The 13509-nt window shown below is 44.7% G+C and overlaps 2 protein-coding genes across 2 annotated transcripts in view; both read right to left on the bottom strand.

Moving 5' to 3' along the window:
- Positions 1-5306, bottom strand: part of Nup133 (nucleoporin 133) — a 54449-nt gene extending 49143 nt beyond the window's left edge. The window contains exons 1-2 of the mRNA XM_031341761.1: positions 5040-5306; positions 2322-2440 (exon numbers count right to left, since the gene is read on the bottom strand). Of these exons, the coding sequence (XP_031197621.1) occupies positions 2322-2440; positions 5040-5218 (298 nt within the window). The 5' untranslated portion in view covers positions 5219-5306. The remainder of the gene's footprint in view (positions 1-2321; positions 2441-5039) is intronic.
- Positions 5307-9810: 4504 nt separating this feature from the next.
- The window catches only part of Abcb10 (ATP binding cassette subfamily B member 10), a 36187-nt gene continuing 32488 nt past the window's right edge, over positions 9811-13509 (bottom strand). The window contains exons 11-13 of the mRNA XM_031341762.1: positions 13013-13056; positions 12308-12342; positions 9811-12156 (exon numbers count right to left, since the gene is read on the bottom strand). Coding sequence (XP_031197622.1) covers positions 11889-12156; positions 12308-12342; positions 13013-13056 — 347 coding nt within the window. The 3' untranslated portion in view covers positions 9811-11888. The remainder of the gene's footprint in view (positions 12157-12307; positions 12343-13012; positions 13057-13509) is intronic.

The following is a 13509-nucleotide window of genomic DNA, read 5'->3' on the forward strand; positions in this document are numbered from 1 at the left end:
CAGGCTGGCCTCGAACTCAGAAATCCACCTGCCTCTGCTTCCTAAGTGCTGGGATTAAAGGCATGCGCCACCACCGCCCGGCTTTAAAGATTTTTTTAAAAAGATTTATTTTATGTATATGAGCACACTGTTGCTGTCTTCAGACACAGCAGAAGAGGGCATCAGATCTCATTACAGATGGTTGTGAGCCACCACGTGGATACTGGGATTTGAACTCAGGACCTTTGGAAGAGCAGTCAGTGCTCTTAACCACAGAGCCATCTCTCCAGCCCTGTTATAAACAATCTTAGGCAGGCATGATGCCTTTAATTCTAGCACTCAGGAAGCAGAGACAGTGGATCTGTGAGTTTGAAGCCAGTCTGGTCTGCCCACCCAAAACCAAAGAGGTGATTTAGCTTCGGAAAGAATCACTTATAGTTTGATAAACCAAACAATAACCCTCCTATTAACTACTATTTTCAAAGAAATTATCACACCTTCAAAAGAATATAATTTTCAAACAGAGCTCCTTAGAGATATGGTAAACCATTTCATCTTAAGGAAACACAAGAGCATTGTTTACTAAGAGAAAAAGTAAGTCAGCATACCACTATGTCTAGGGAGCAGTGGTAAGCCTTCAGAAATGTGTTCACAGTTTGAGAGTCTTATTTGAGCTTTGCTCTTTGCTTTTAGACAGGGCAGCCATGCAAAGCACACAACATTGGAAATGAATATGCTAACTGTGGAAACATGCCCAAGCTGTGCAGAACTTTCTGCTGACCTGGAGAACCTGCTTGGGAGCATTCAGCCCCCACTCTGTGCAGGTCTGACCCAACATCAGATGTGCTCAGACCTACAACGTAGATAAGTTCTTCAAGTCTGCACTGCTCTTTTGTTTGTAGATCTCAACTTCTCAGGATTCATTCCTGAATTCCTATAGGGGAGGCTATGTACTGTTTAAACACGAACATGGAATGACCCAAAAGTATGCTCAGAGATTTAAATACAGTATGAATTAAAAATTTCAGGGTGACAAAAAGAGAATGAAGGGGAGAAGCCAGATGGAGAGGAGGACAGAGGGTAGCAGTGTGAACCCCACCATCCCTAGGGACTGGCAGCCAGGGTGCCTGAGCTGAAGGACAGCAAACAGTCCTTTTACAACAGGATTTTTTTTTTTTTTTTTTTTTTTGAGACAGGATTTCTCTGTGTAGCTCTGGGTATTCTGGAACTCACTCTGTAGACCAGGCTGGCCTCGAACTCAGAAATCCACCTGCCTCTGCCTCCCAAGTGCTGGAATTAAAGGCGTGCGCCACCACTGCCTGGCTACAACAGGATATTTTTATCCTCTGCTCCTCAGTAGGTAAATGCCTGCTGCTCAAGCTTCATGATCTGAAAGCTACCCTCCGACCCCATCTACTGTGACTGAACAGGCGTGAGTGACACAAAACATCAGTGAATGCTGAGATGCACTCTCATATAAGCCTCCCTTCAAGGCTTGTCAGGACCACTGAAAGCATTTCAGCCACAACTCAGTCTGCCAAACATCATTCTAGAAAATGCAAAGGTCCAGATGACCTGTTAATAAAAGCGACCAGGGCAGACATGATGGCCTCTTGGTCTGCCCTTCCCTGTTGCCCTCTTCTCTCCCTGCTGCCTCTCTCGCCCTATGATTGGCGCATCCCAACTCTTGCATCATCTTTATGCCACCAGAAGCTTTAATGACACAATAGTAACCCAATGAGTCTATCACAGAACTTGTAGGACACAAACACCCCATAAGCTTGTCACATGACTGTGGGACAACACACAGCACTCAGAACTGGAGGTGGAACTTGACTTTGAAACACTATTTATCCAGCTGGAGAGATGGCTCAGAGGTTAAGAACGCCAACTGCTCTACCAGAGGTCCTGAGTTCAATTCCCAGCAATTACATGGTGGCTCACAACCATCTGTAATGAGATCTGATGCCCTCTTCCGGTGTGTCTGAAGACAACCACAGTGTACTCACATACATAAAATCTTTAAAAAACAAAAACAAAAACCCACTATTTATCAAGCAATGCAAAGTACTGCATTTTGGATGATTTTACAGCTAAATTTCACATATCTAATCAAATCAAAAGATGGGGATATAAGGGCCTGAAGTTTACACACAGTTCTTAGAATCACTGATCACTGATGTGACTATGTTAGAAAGATTCACTCAGCTTCACAGACCAATGTTTCAGGGATAGAGAGAAATCGGCAGGCTACCCACTTCTCTACCAGACAAAGCCAAAATGTCATCGCATGTGACCTGGTTATTGACCAATATGGGAACAAATGAAAAGATGACACCTACCCTCAGCCATTGTCAGGGCTTCCATGATCTTAACAGGGAGAGATGATCCAAACACTCTCACGTCGTAGTTCACAGACTCTGATATGGAGTGGTGGGGGAATATCCGAGTAGGCGTTCCTCTAAAGAAAGAGACCATGTAGGATTACCTGTAACTTGAAGTTTCTCATTATCCTTACCTTTACAAACCTACTTGAGCTATCTCTACTGAGGTGTAACAGTGAAAGACACCAGCTGGTATGCACTACGTAACTGACTGTACTTTTCAATAGAACTTATGGAAACTGTCTTAATTTGCTTCCTATTGCTGTAATATAGACCATGAGCAAAAAAGAGTTTATTTCATCTTATGTTTCCAAGTCATTGTCCATCACCAAGGGAAGTCACCCAGGGCAGGAACCTGGAGGCAATAGACAAATGGCCTTTACTGGCTTGCTCAGTTTGCTTTCTTACACAATCCAGGGCCACTTGCCAACAGGTAGCTCCACCCAGGAGATTGGGCTCTTCTACATCAATCATGAAAATCACCCCTGAAGGCAAGCCTATGGGGACATTTTCTTTTCTTTAAAGATTTATTTATTTAATGGATATGAATAAGCTGTTGCTGACACACCAGAAGAGGGCATCAGATCTCATTACAAATGGTTGTGAGCCACCATGTGGATGCTGGGATTTGAACTCAGGACCTTTGAAAGAACAGCCAGTGCTCTTAAGCACTGTGTCATCTCGGGAGTGGGGATGGGGGTGGGGTTTTCTTAATTGAGCTCCTCTCTACTCAGATGATTCTAGTTTGTGTCTATAAAAAATTAACCACCATACCTGAATCATTTGAGTTCAGAAATTAGGAGTGAGTGCACCTCTGCCTTTAAGATTAGTATTGTGAAGAATTCTTCTCAAACAATCAAAAGTCAAAAGCCAGGCACAGAGAGGAGGCAGATCTCTGTGATGCTTGAGGTTAGCCTGGTCTACATAGTGAATTCCAGAACCCTGTCTCAAAAAACAAGCAAACAAAACCAAGGGTCCCACGTGCGCTCTCAGCATCACAGTTACTCTCTGAATTATCATGAGACTCGTAGGTTCATATACCTTAACCATATGTCTCCATCAGACTCAGTACTTCCTATTTTCATGTAGAAGAAATTCACTTAAGATTTACATATATGTATATATACATATGTACATATATACAAATGTTAATACATGTGTATATATATACATGTTATAAACATATATGCACATATATATACATATACACACATACATATATACATATACACACATACATATATCACTGTTATCTCTGGTTGTTTTGGAACTATGTAGCCAAGGCTGGCTCTGACCCAGGGTCCTCCTACCTCAGCTTCCCATGTGCTAGGTAGGATTTTAAGTTGTGTACTACCATGCCCAGCTATACCTTTTAAAATAATTTTAAGGCAAAAATTGTCAGGAACTTTTGAGACTAACTTACTGCTTTTTTTGTTTTGTTTTAAGCACAAATGATGTTTCAGAACATATATGCATGTTACTATCTTTTTTACCCACCATATATTTGATTGTATGAGTTTGAATACTAGAGAACAGGTGCCTAGAAGCCAGAGCATTGGAATACTTGCAGCTGGAGTTACAGGTTACAGATAGGTGTAAGCCATCTAACATGGGTGCTGGAGGGCTCAGCTCCTTTTGAAGCAGCAAGTGCTCTTCACCCTAGAGCCATCTTTCCATCCCAGAAATTCAATTTTGAAAGATGAACAGAAGAAAATCCTCTAGAACAAAAGTAATCGGATTCTGAATTTTCATGTTAATTACATTGAGAGGGTAACAATTCTACTAGACATGTGGATTGGGCAGCACACCAGCATCTTTAGTGAAGCATGCTCATGCTCGCTCCAATGCTCTCTCGCTCTCTCTCCCTCCCACTCCCCCGCCCTCTTTCTTGTAGAAAGTGCTTTTATGTAACCTAGTCACAACATCACATTTTGTGGCCCAAAGTCCTTTAATTGGCAGTCAGTATGTAGTAATAGCATTTGCTAGGCACTGAGAAGACATTTTTGCCAGGGTTTGAGGACTCTTACCATGAGTCAGATCTGTACAATGAATCCTGAGACTATGGTAAGGATGCTGAGATCCTGACTTAAAAGTGGAACTGTTAAACAAAATTACGTAGCTAGACAAGCTAGTGCATGCTTGAAATATAAGTATCTGAAAAGTGGATTGAGCAAAGCCAGCCTAGGGTAAACAGCATGGCCTGTCCCAAAGTGGGCAGGACTGAGTTCCGGGCTGCATTTCTACTTTGTATCACAAAAAGATTAGACCAGATCAAATGAATTACTCGTGTCAAATGCCACAGCATCAAACCACAACTTTAAACAAACAGCAGCCCCAAACTGACCTGTTTTCCTTTCTTGCCTGTGTCAACACAACAAATAACTTTTGCTTTAATCTTTACAATAATCTGAAGTATGTTTCTACCTTACAAACATTGCTTGGATAGTGCTCAAAAGGTGCTTTCATTCTTTTCTGTTGCGCGGAGACTAAGTGAATTCATGAGTCCAATAAATAGTTAAACAAGAACGGGCAAAACGAGGGCCACCATTTAAAAGCAGCAGTAATACGCAAGAATGACCAGGAGTATTTTCCAACTCTGCGGCAGCTTACCACACTGCCGAGTTCCATTTGCCCGCTTTGGAGCTGATCCTGCTGATCGCCGAACCCCCAACTCACCTAGAGCTCACCGAGCTGCGCCGGCCTACCGGCGAGAACAGCACAGGAGAGTTAACCGCAGACCCCAGAGACAGACCTCTCCTGCTCGCTCTAGGCGTGGACGCGGGCCCGATTCCGACTAGCGGACCGCGTCGGGTCCCTGGTCCCGGAGTTCGCGGAGAGGAGACGGCTGGAAACATGTCTGCAGAGAGCGTGCGGGCGAAAAGCGAGAAGCTCGCGCGCCCGGAGCTTGAACACCAGAGGAGCGGGAAGGCGCTTAGAGGTGACGTAAGACAGACCTCCCAGTAAATAGGGAAGGGAGGCGCGTAGCGATGACGCCAAAGACCGGCGCCGAGACGCAGGACGGAATCGGAACTGGAAGAGCTTGTGTTGAGGTCACATCCAGTACCAGGGAGGGGCGGGGCAGGCGATTTTGAGTCCTGAGACTTGTTTCACCGAAGTGGTTTGAGTGCTCGGGACCGAGAGCTCGAGAAGAAGCGCCGTTCTCTGGCTGGAGCTGACCCTCCGCGGCCTGGGGAAGCAGGCGCCTGTGGGCAGAGCTGAGGAAGTCGCACTCTGTGCGGCGGTGGTGCGCTCATAGCTTTTTCCAACCCAATTCAGATCGGTTCTGGCTTATCCTTCGTCCAGATGTCCGGGCACTGCTGTGGGCCGCAGCTCTTTGCTTTCCAGGCACAGCTTGCACTTTGATGGGTCTGGCCTACTGCTCGAGATTCGGAGATGACTGTGCCCCCCAAACCCCAGGCATGTTCACTCTCACCCCTGCCCCTGAAGTCCCAGATCCTTGTAGAAGCCCTATAGTAGGCGTTCACACTCCTCTGCAGCTGTTTTGAAGGCCGCAATGTGTGTATAGGGGTGTCGTTTCCATTCTGCTCCCTACACTACTAAACAGTGAACTAAAGTAAGGCCCAGGCTGTACTAGAGTTTGTAAATATTCAGGGATGATAACTGCCCAGGGATACTTACTGAACTTGTGAGGTCCCTGTAACTTAACTTTGGGTGGCCTTTCCTCTTCAATTCTTTTATCGTGTCCCACTTAGACAAGATCGTAGCCCGACTTTTGAATACTTTATGGGTTCCTATTTCTACCACCTTTCTCCCTTCCAACCCCCCCCCCCCCAACACTAGGTAGGCGAAAGAAGGCTAGAGGGGAAAGGGGGCTTCGATATCCTTATACTACCTCCTTCTGATAGAGGCATCGAGTTCCTTGAGGCACTTTTGATCTTTACTGACAAACGCATGCCAAGACCTCAGAAAGCCAGAAAGAGGGCATTGGACTCTGGAATTAGTTACAGGGAGGTTGTGAGCCACCTAGTATGGGTGCTGGGATTTGAACTCAGATCCTCTGCAAAAGTATTATGTACTCTTAACCACCAAGCCTTCTCTTCAGTCCCTCACACACTTGGCTTCATTATTTACTTATTTTTGAGATAGGATCTCACAGTGTAGCTTTGCTTGTTCTTCAACTCGCTTTGTAGACCAGGTTGGCCTCCAATTCAAGAGATCTGCCTGCCTCTGCCTTCCAAGTGGTAGCATTGAAGAGGTGCACACGTGTGCATGTGCACACATACCAGCAATGATTTTCTTTTAGAGTGTATTTTTTCCTTAAGCTTGACTTTATAGTTTTTTCTTTCTTTTTATTCACACCCATAAAAGTAGTATTACCTAATTCTCACTAATTCAACATCTCCAAACAGGGAATGTTCAGCTCACAGGTGCTAGGAAGCCATTCCAGCTTCTACAGAGGTTTATACAAGGGGTGGTCAAGCAACCTGACCTTCTGCTCTGACTATCCTGTGTCCACAGTGGTCTCTCAAGTAATTATGTTTTAGTATTTTTGAGACAAGGTCTTATGGAGCCCAAGGTGGCTCTGTAACATCCTCAGACACCACTTTGTCCAGCTCCTACTGCATACCCAGTAAGATAGAGAGGAAATGTTCTGGGCTTTGTAGGACCCAAAGGCAGCTGCAGAACAAGACAAAGCTGTTCATTTCCTTCTCTCAGCTGGAAGAAAACACAAGACAACTCCCAGTGGCCCAAGTGTGATCTTGGGGAAGGTAAATCATGGGCACTATATCCTCCCAAGTTGTATTCAGCCAGTGTTTACTCAACCACTCCTTTCTTTTAGCACAGACAGTCTCCTTAGTGCATGTTAAACTGATCACAAATATAAGAAAGTCAACCTCTCTTCAAGATGTTTAGTAATAGCTGGTGTGGTAATGCACCCTTTGAATCCTAGCACTTGGAACACAGAGTCAGGTGAATCTGAATCCTTGTCTCAAACATCTCCACCCTCCCGACTACCCCTCCCCAAAGAAAGACATTTAGAAGTAGCTACTTGAGCCAGGGGTGGTTGCACATACCTGTAACCTCTGCAGGACCAGAAGTTGTTCAAAGCCACCCTGAGCTACATGAGACACTGTCTCAAATACCAAAAAACAAAACCCCAAACGAAATTACCTGAGAGACCACTATGGACACACGGTTGATAGGCACATCAGAAGGAGAGAAAGAGAGAGAGAAAGAGAGAGAGAGAGAGAGAGAGAGAGAGAGAGAGAGAGAGAGAGAGAGAGAGAGAGAGAGAACGAGAATGCACAGGAGGAGTCAATCCAGCCCTAAGGGTGAGAGAAGGCAGCCCTCCAGTCTAGAGTCCAGGAGACACTTGTGCAATGCCATCAGAGACTTTAATTCTTGCAAAATGGAGTGTAGAATTTTGGTTTCTTTAAACACAGAATGTTATAGGAATATGTCTTCATTTCAATCCCAGGTGTGGGATATAGGGCTGCTTCAGATTGTCTTCAACAGCTGATTATGAGGCAGTAGAATCTCTCTCTTTGTTTTTTTTTTCCGAGACAGGGTTTCTCTGTATAGCCATGGCTGTCCTGGAACTCACTCTGTAGACCAGGCTGGCCTCAAAACTCAGAAATCCATCTGCCTCTGCCTCCCAAGTGCTGGGATTAAAGGCATGCGCCACCACCGCCCGGCAATGGCAGGAGAATCTCTTGAGTTTGAGGCCAGCCTGGTCTACAAAGTGAGTTCTAGGACAGCCAAGGCTACACAGAGAAACACTGTCTCCAGAGATCCACCTACCTCTGCCTCCTGATTGCTGGGATTAAAGGTGTGCATAACTGTGTCCGGCTTGCACAGGTATGGCATACACTCAGACACATAAAAAATATTTTTAAAAATTCCAAAATAAGAGGTTGAAGAGATGCCTCAGCAATTAAGAGCACTGGTTCTTCCAGAGGTCTCAAGTTCAATTCCCAGAACCCACATAGAAGCTCACAATCTGTTGCCTTCTTGTCTGCAGGCATACATGCAGGCAAAGCACCTGTACATATTAAAAATCAAAAACAAAAACCTACCAAAATAAAAGCCAAACATGTAGCATGCAAAGATAAGACAATACCCTGGAGCTCTAGGGCCAGCTAGCCTGACTGGCAGAGGATCCAGTGTCAAACACTGAAAGATGCAGAGGGTCACTCGCTTGTCCCCTGACCCTGCAATATCCTCCCAGCCAGGAGAGAATGAATCCCTTGGGAACAGTAAGGAACTTTCTCCCTGAAGTTGCCTTTGTTATGCTATTTCAGCAAAGAGAGACTAAGACAAATGACAACCAAAGCTGCCTCCCTCCCTGGGTACATGTGATCTAAGTGTTTGTCTACATCGTGGGACTTACCAGAGCACCAGATGTGATGTGTACACAGTGCTGGAAACAAAGCAGCCCCCAAACACTCTGCTTGCCAGATTACAGAAACAGTACTTTGCCAGATTTCTTTTTATTGGTTTTGCCTGCCTCTCTCCATAAGGTAGAGAGGTTTGCAGTCAGGCACTGCTGAATCCTTTCTCAAGGCCACAGTACTGTACTCATGGTGAGGCAGGAAATACTTAGTAATGGGGCTGGAGTAGCTGGACAGACACTAATAAATAGCAAACATATGAGAACATTAAGAGTCTCAGATAAGGGGCTAGTGAGATGGCTCAGTGGGTAAGAGCACTGACTGCGGCCAGACGGTGGTGGTGCATGCCTTTAATCCCAGCACTTGGGTTCGAGGCCAGCCTGGTCTATAGAATGAATTCCAGGACAGCCAAGGCTACACAGAGAAACCCTGTCTCGAAGGAAAAAAAAAAAAAGAGCACTAACTGCTCTTCCAAAGGTCCTGAGTTCAAATTCCAGCAACCACATGGTGGCTCACAACCACCCATAATGAGATCTGATGCCCTCTTCTGGTGTGTCTGAAGACAGCAGCAATGTACTTATTCATGATAATAAATAAATCTTTGGGCTGGAGCGAGCAGGGTTGACTCAGAGTGAGCAGAGGTCCTAAATTCAATTCCCAAAAACCACCTGAAGGCTCACAACTCTCTGTACAGCTACAGTGTACTCATATACATAAAACAAATAAATCTTAAAAAAGAATCTCAGATAAGGAAAGGCATGGAACTTGAAGTCACTCTGTATATGACATGTTAGATTAAAAAAGTTGTTTTGAGTCTCTAACAAATTCTATTAAGGAATGGTGGCAGGAGGGGTGGTAGTGAGTTCGAGGCCAGCCTGGTCTACAGAGGGAGTTCAAGGACAGCCAGGACTACACAGAGAAACCCTGTCTTGAAAACCAGGAGTAAAAGATAAAGAAAATAAAGTGAATATGTACAAAAGTTTAAAAGAAGTGATAGCCACAAGGCTGAAGCATGAATATCTGTCAGTGGTAAAGCACTTAGCATGTGTGGGGACCCTCGGACCAACCTCAGCATCGTAACAAACAGACACAGATTAAGTTCACTATAAATTTTAATCTGATATAAAATGTTAAACATATTAAGAAATAAAATGTGAGCCAGGCAGTGGTGGCGCACGCCTTTAATCCCAGCACTTGGGAGGCAGAGGCAGGCGCATTTCTGAGTTCGAGGCCAGCCTGGTCTACAGAGTGAGTTCTGGGACAGCCAGGGCTACACAGAGAAACCCTGTCTCGACAAACAAAAACAAAAAAGAATAAAATGTGATGACTCAATTCAATTTTCATAATACTTTCTCAACAGCCTGATTTGCAGTTGCTCTGAGTTCTGAGAACACTCTGCAAGGAAGGAGCTGAGCAAATGTAAATGTGGACAGTGGAAGATGACCGTCACAGACGTGCTATCCCAAGACCACCACACACATCCATGGGGGCCTCGTACTCGTTAGTCAGTTCCCCATGTAACATAAGCTGTGATACTATGTCTCTTCTGTGAAGAGGTTTCTTCCAGAACAACCCGAGGCCAAAAGGCACAGCAGGTGTGTCCAAGTAGCTAACTCTCAGGGTAGCTATGCCTCAGGCTCTGCATCACCACCATAAAAACCACTTCCTCCTGAGGCAACATCCAGTTAACAGCACTGATAAAAAAAAAAATGAGCAAATTCATTTGGTCACTGCTGTAAGAGTTGTGACACTGTAGGGGACAAACCATAAGCACAGGGACAAGGGCACGTTTTATAGGGCAGCTCCGAGTTAAGGTTCCATCCACTGCTTGGAGTAGGACTTACAAACTCTTCAAATTTCAAATCTCTGTTTGAGACACAGTCTCATGCGCTGGCTGGTTTTAAGTTCACTATGCAACACAGGGTTTGGCTTCCCACGTGGGTGTGAGCAACTATACTTTTTCTTTTGAAACAGAACACTTATTTCATGACTGTTGAAATCTTCAACATGAACTGGATGCTGCAACAATTACCCTCTTGGGTTTAGGTTGTTCCTTCACAGGATCCATGTCTACACAATAAACAATTTAGGAGTCTCCTTCCCCCAGACCCAGCAGGGTTTCATCTCCTAGCCTGGCACTCCAGTCAGACTTTCTCTTGTGTATGGCAGGGCGGCCACACTTAACCGCAGGTTGACTTCTGATGGTGTCTAGAGAGTAACAGAGGCAGGACATCATGCACCTAAACTGTGATGCTCTCCAAAGGCCAATGTTCCTTTGGTTGCCTTGCTTCTCAAGAGCCACCATACTCAAGGCTGAAAATTATATTATTCAGATTCAGCCTTATTAATAAAAATTTAAAAATATAAAACTACAATATACCTAGGAATTACATATTTAAAGTGGGTTTTTTTTTCAAAAGATATGCTTCAACAAATGTGACGTGGATTTTCATTCACCTCTGTTGATAATGCCTGGTCATTTGTACCTTGCTTCACAAAAGGAGTCATAAAACAAGGAGGTAATAAAAAAATAGAAGCTTTCCAGTTCCCAGAATGGACGGGACTTCTTCCTTTGGCAAAATGCGTCAGGCTCTCGAGAGCCCAAGTGGTGAGCACTGCACATTCTGACAGGTACAGCCTTGTAGTGTTTGAGAACTCTGACACCTGAAGATAGTGGGGGACCGACAAGGCAAACTTTCCCTCAGTGGCCCCAGGTAGGTGCCCCAGGGATAAGCATACTGGCTTAAGTTAGTTAGGCCTTTAGTTTCTAATTCCCTTTTTAAAGTTGTCACTTGAGAACAACTCGACTCTGGCAGCACACATAGGAAGTGAGGTCTTCTGCTCGGCTAGCAAACGCTGGAAACCTGCAGCCATTTCAGCACTTTACACTTAGAAAACTACAATTTTAGAACTCAATAAAGGTCTGGGCAGACAGGTACATCATAAAATGATAGTACATTCTTTGTGAAAAGAGGCATATTTCAAATAGCTGAAGTATACTCAGGTCTCACAAAGCCTCTAGGATCTGTTCTCCAGTGCTGTTTGGTTTTAGGATCTCTCAGACAGCCCACCACTAACTGCTGCTCGGTTTCTGTCTTTACACAGGGTACTGATAAGTACACGAGGAAGGAGTCACAGTCCTGCTTCAGCTACCCAATACCTGGACTGCAGGCTACGCCCGTGCAGGTTCCAGGAACTGCTTTGCTCCATTATATGACCCGAAACTCTGTTTGTTCATCAGTTTTCTGTAAAGCCCATTGGGCTTCAAAAGCAGCTCTTCATGAGTCCCATGTTCACAGATTTTTCCTTGGTCAAGGACAGCAACAAAATTGGCATTCTTAATGGTGGACAGGCGGTGGGCTATGATCAACACCGTTCTTCCCTCCATCAGCCGGTCAAGGGCCTCCTGGACCAGGTGCTCATTTTCGGCATCCAGTGCACTGTGACAGACAAGGTCACACACAAGAGGAAGCAGAGATGACAGAGCTGCATACATGATTGCACACACTGCTAAGACACCCTCCAGCCTGGACACACACACACACACACAATACACTAACATCGTCACACATGTCACAGAGATAACCTCACCTGGTTGCTTCATCAAGGAGAAGAATTTTGGGGTTCTGAAAAAGTAAAAATGGAAGAAGAGAAATGACTTATCAGTGAACACAGCTCTGGACAGTGAGAAGGCAGCTGAGGTGGTTCAGCACGCAAAGGCACTAACCATCAAGCCTGGCAGCCTGAACTTGAACATGACTCACAACCATCTGTAATGAGATCTGACACCCTCTTCTGGGTTGTCTGAAGACAGCTACAGTGTACTTACATATAATAAATAAACAAATCTTTTTTTTAAAAAAGCACTTAAAAAAAAAAGGCACAGCATCTGCCTCCCCACCAAGGGGCGCTTCCTGCTCCTGGCTGGAGTCTGTCTGCCGGAGGCGTCTGGTCTTTTCCTCACCATAACAACTGAGTAAAGGTTAGACTCCACTCTGACACTTAGATCATTACCTAGGTAAATGCTAGGTCTTCGTGCCAAGCTTCTCCCAGACACTACTTCTGCACCAGATTCTAGAGACATTTCTCAAATACGACAAATACTCGGACAGTAAGCCCTCAGAACTCCAGCTCAGCATTTTGCCTCACTGTCAGCCATATATAATATATTATACATCCATTCAAAATTCACAATATAGGCATACATACATATGCATGCACACACACATATCCCCTCCTCAAAAAACTAAAAACCGCAGTGGGCACTGGCAAGCCGTTGGCAGGTGGCTGTCTTACCTTCAGCAGAGCTCTGGCTATTGCGATTCTCTGCTTCTGCCCACCTGACAGAAACAAACAGAGAAGGCAAGCTTAACAAAATGCTTAGGAAATTTTCTAATAAGACAAGCGACAATTTGGAGGGAACGTCCTTCGTTTAACCACATTGGATGGGCAGGAGCTTGTCTTTAAACAAACCGTCTTACTAAACTGCAAAGCAAGCGATTACTGTAGATAACATATACTGAGGATTTTCTTCACGGAAGACTTTCCCTAAGTGCATGGGGCACATTAATCTATAACAGTCCTATAACAGTCGTTACTATCTCCCAGGGCAGACCCTGGGATTGCTTTAATTTCTACAGGTGAAAACTGATGCCAGATGTAGTTGTGAATGCCTTTAATCCTAGCACTCAGAAGCCAAAGACAAGCCAATCTCTAAGAGTATGAGGCCCTCCTAGTTGATACAGAGTGAGTTCTAGGACAACCAGGGCTATTAAGGAAACCCTGTCTCAAAA

The sequence above is a fragment of the Mastomys coucha genome, unplaced genomic scaffold (assembly GCF_008632895.1).
Source record: "Mastomys coucha isolate ucsf_1 unplaced genomic scaffold, UCSF_Mcou_1 pScaffold22, whole genome shotgun sequence".
Lineage (NCBI taxonomy): Eukaryota > Metazoa > Chordata > Mammalia > Rodentia > Muridae > Mastomys > Mastomys coucha.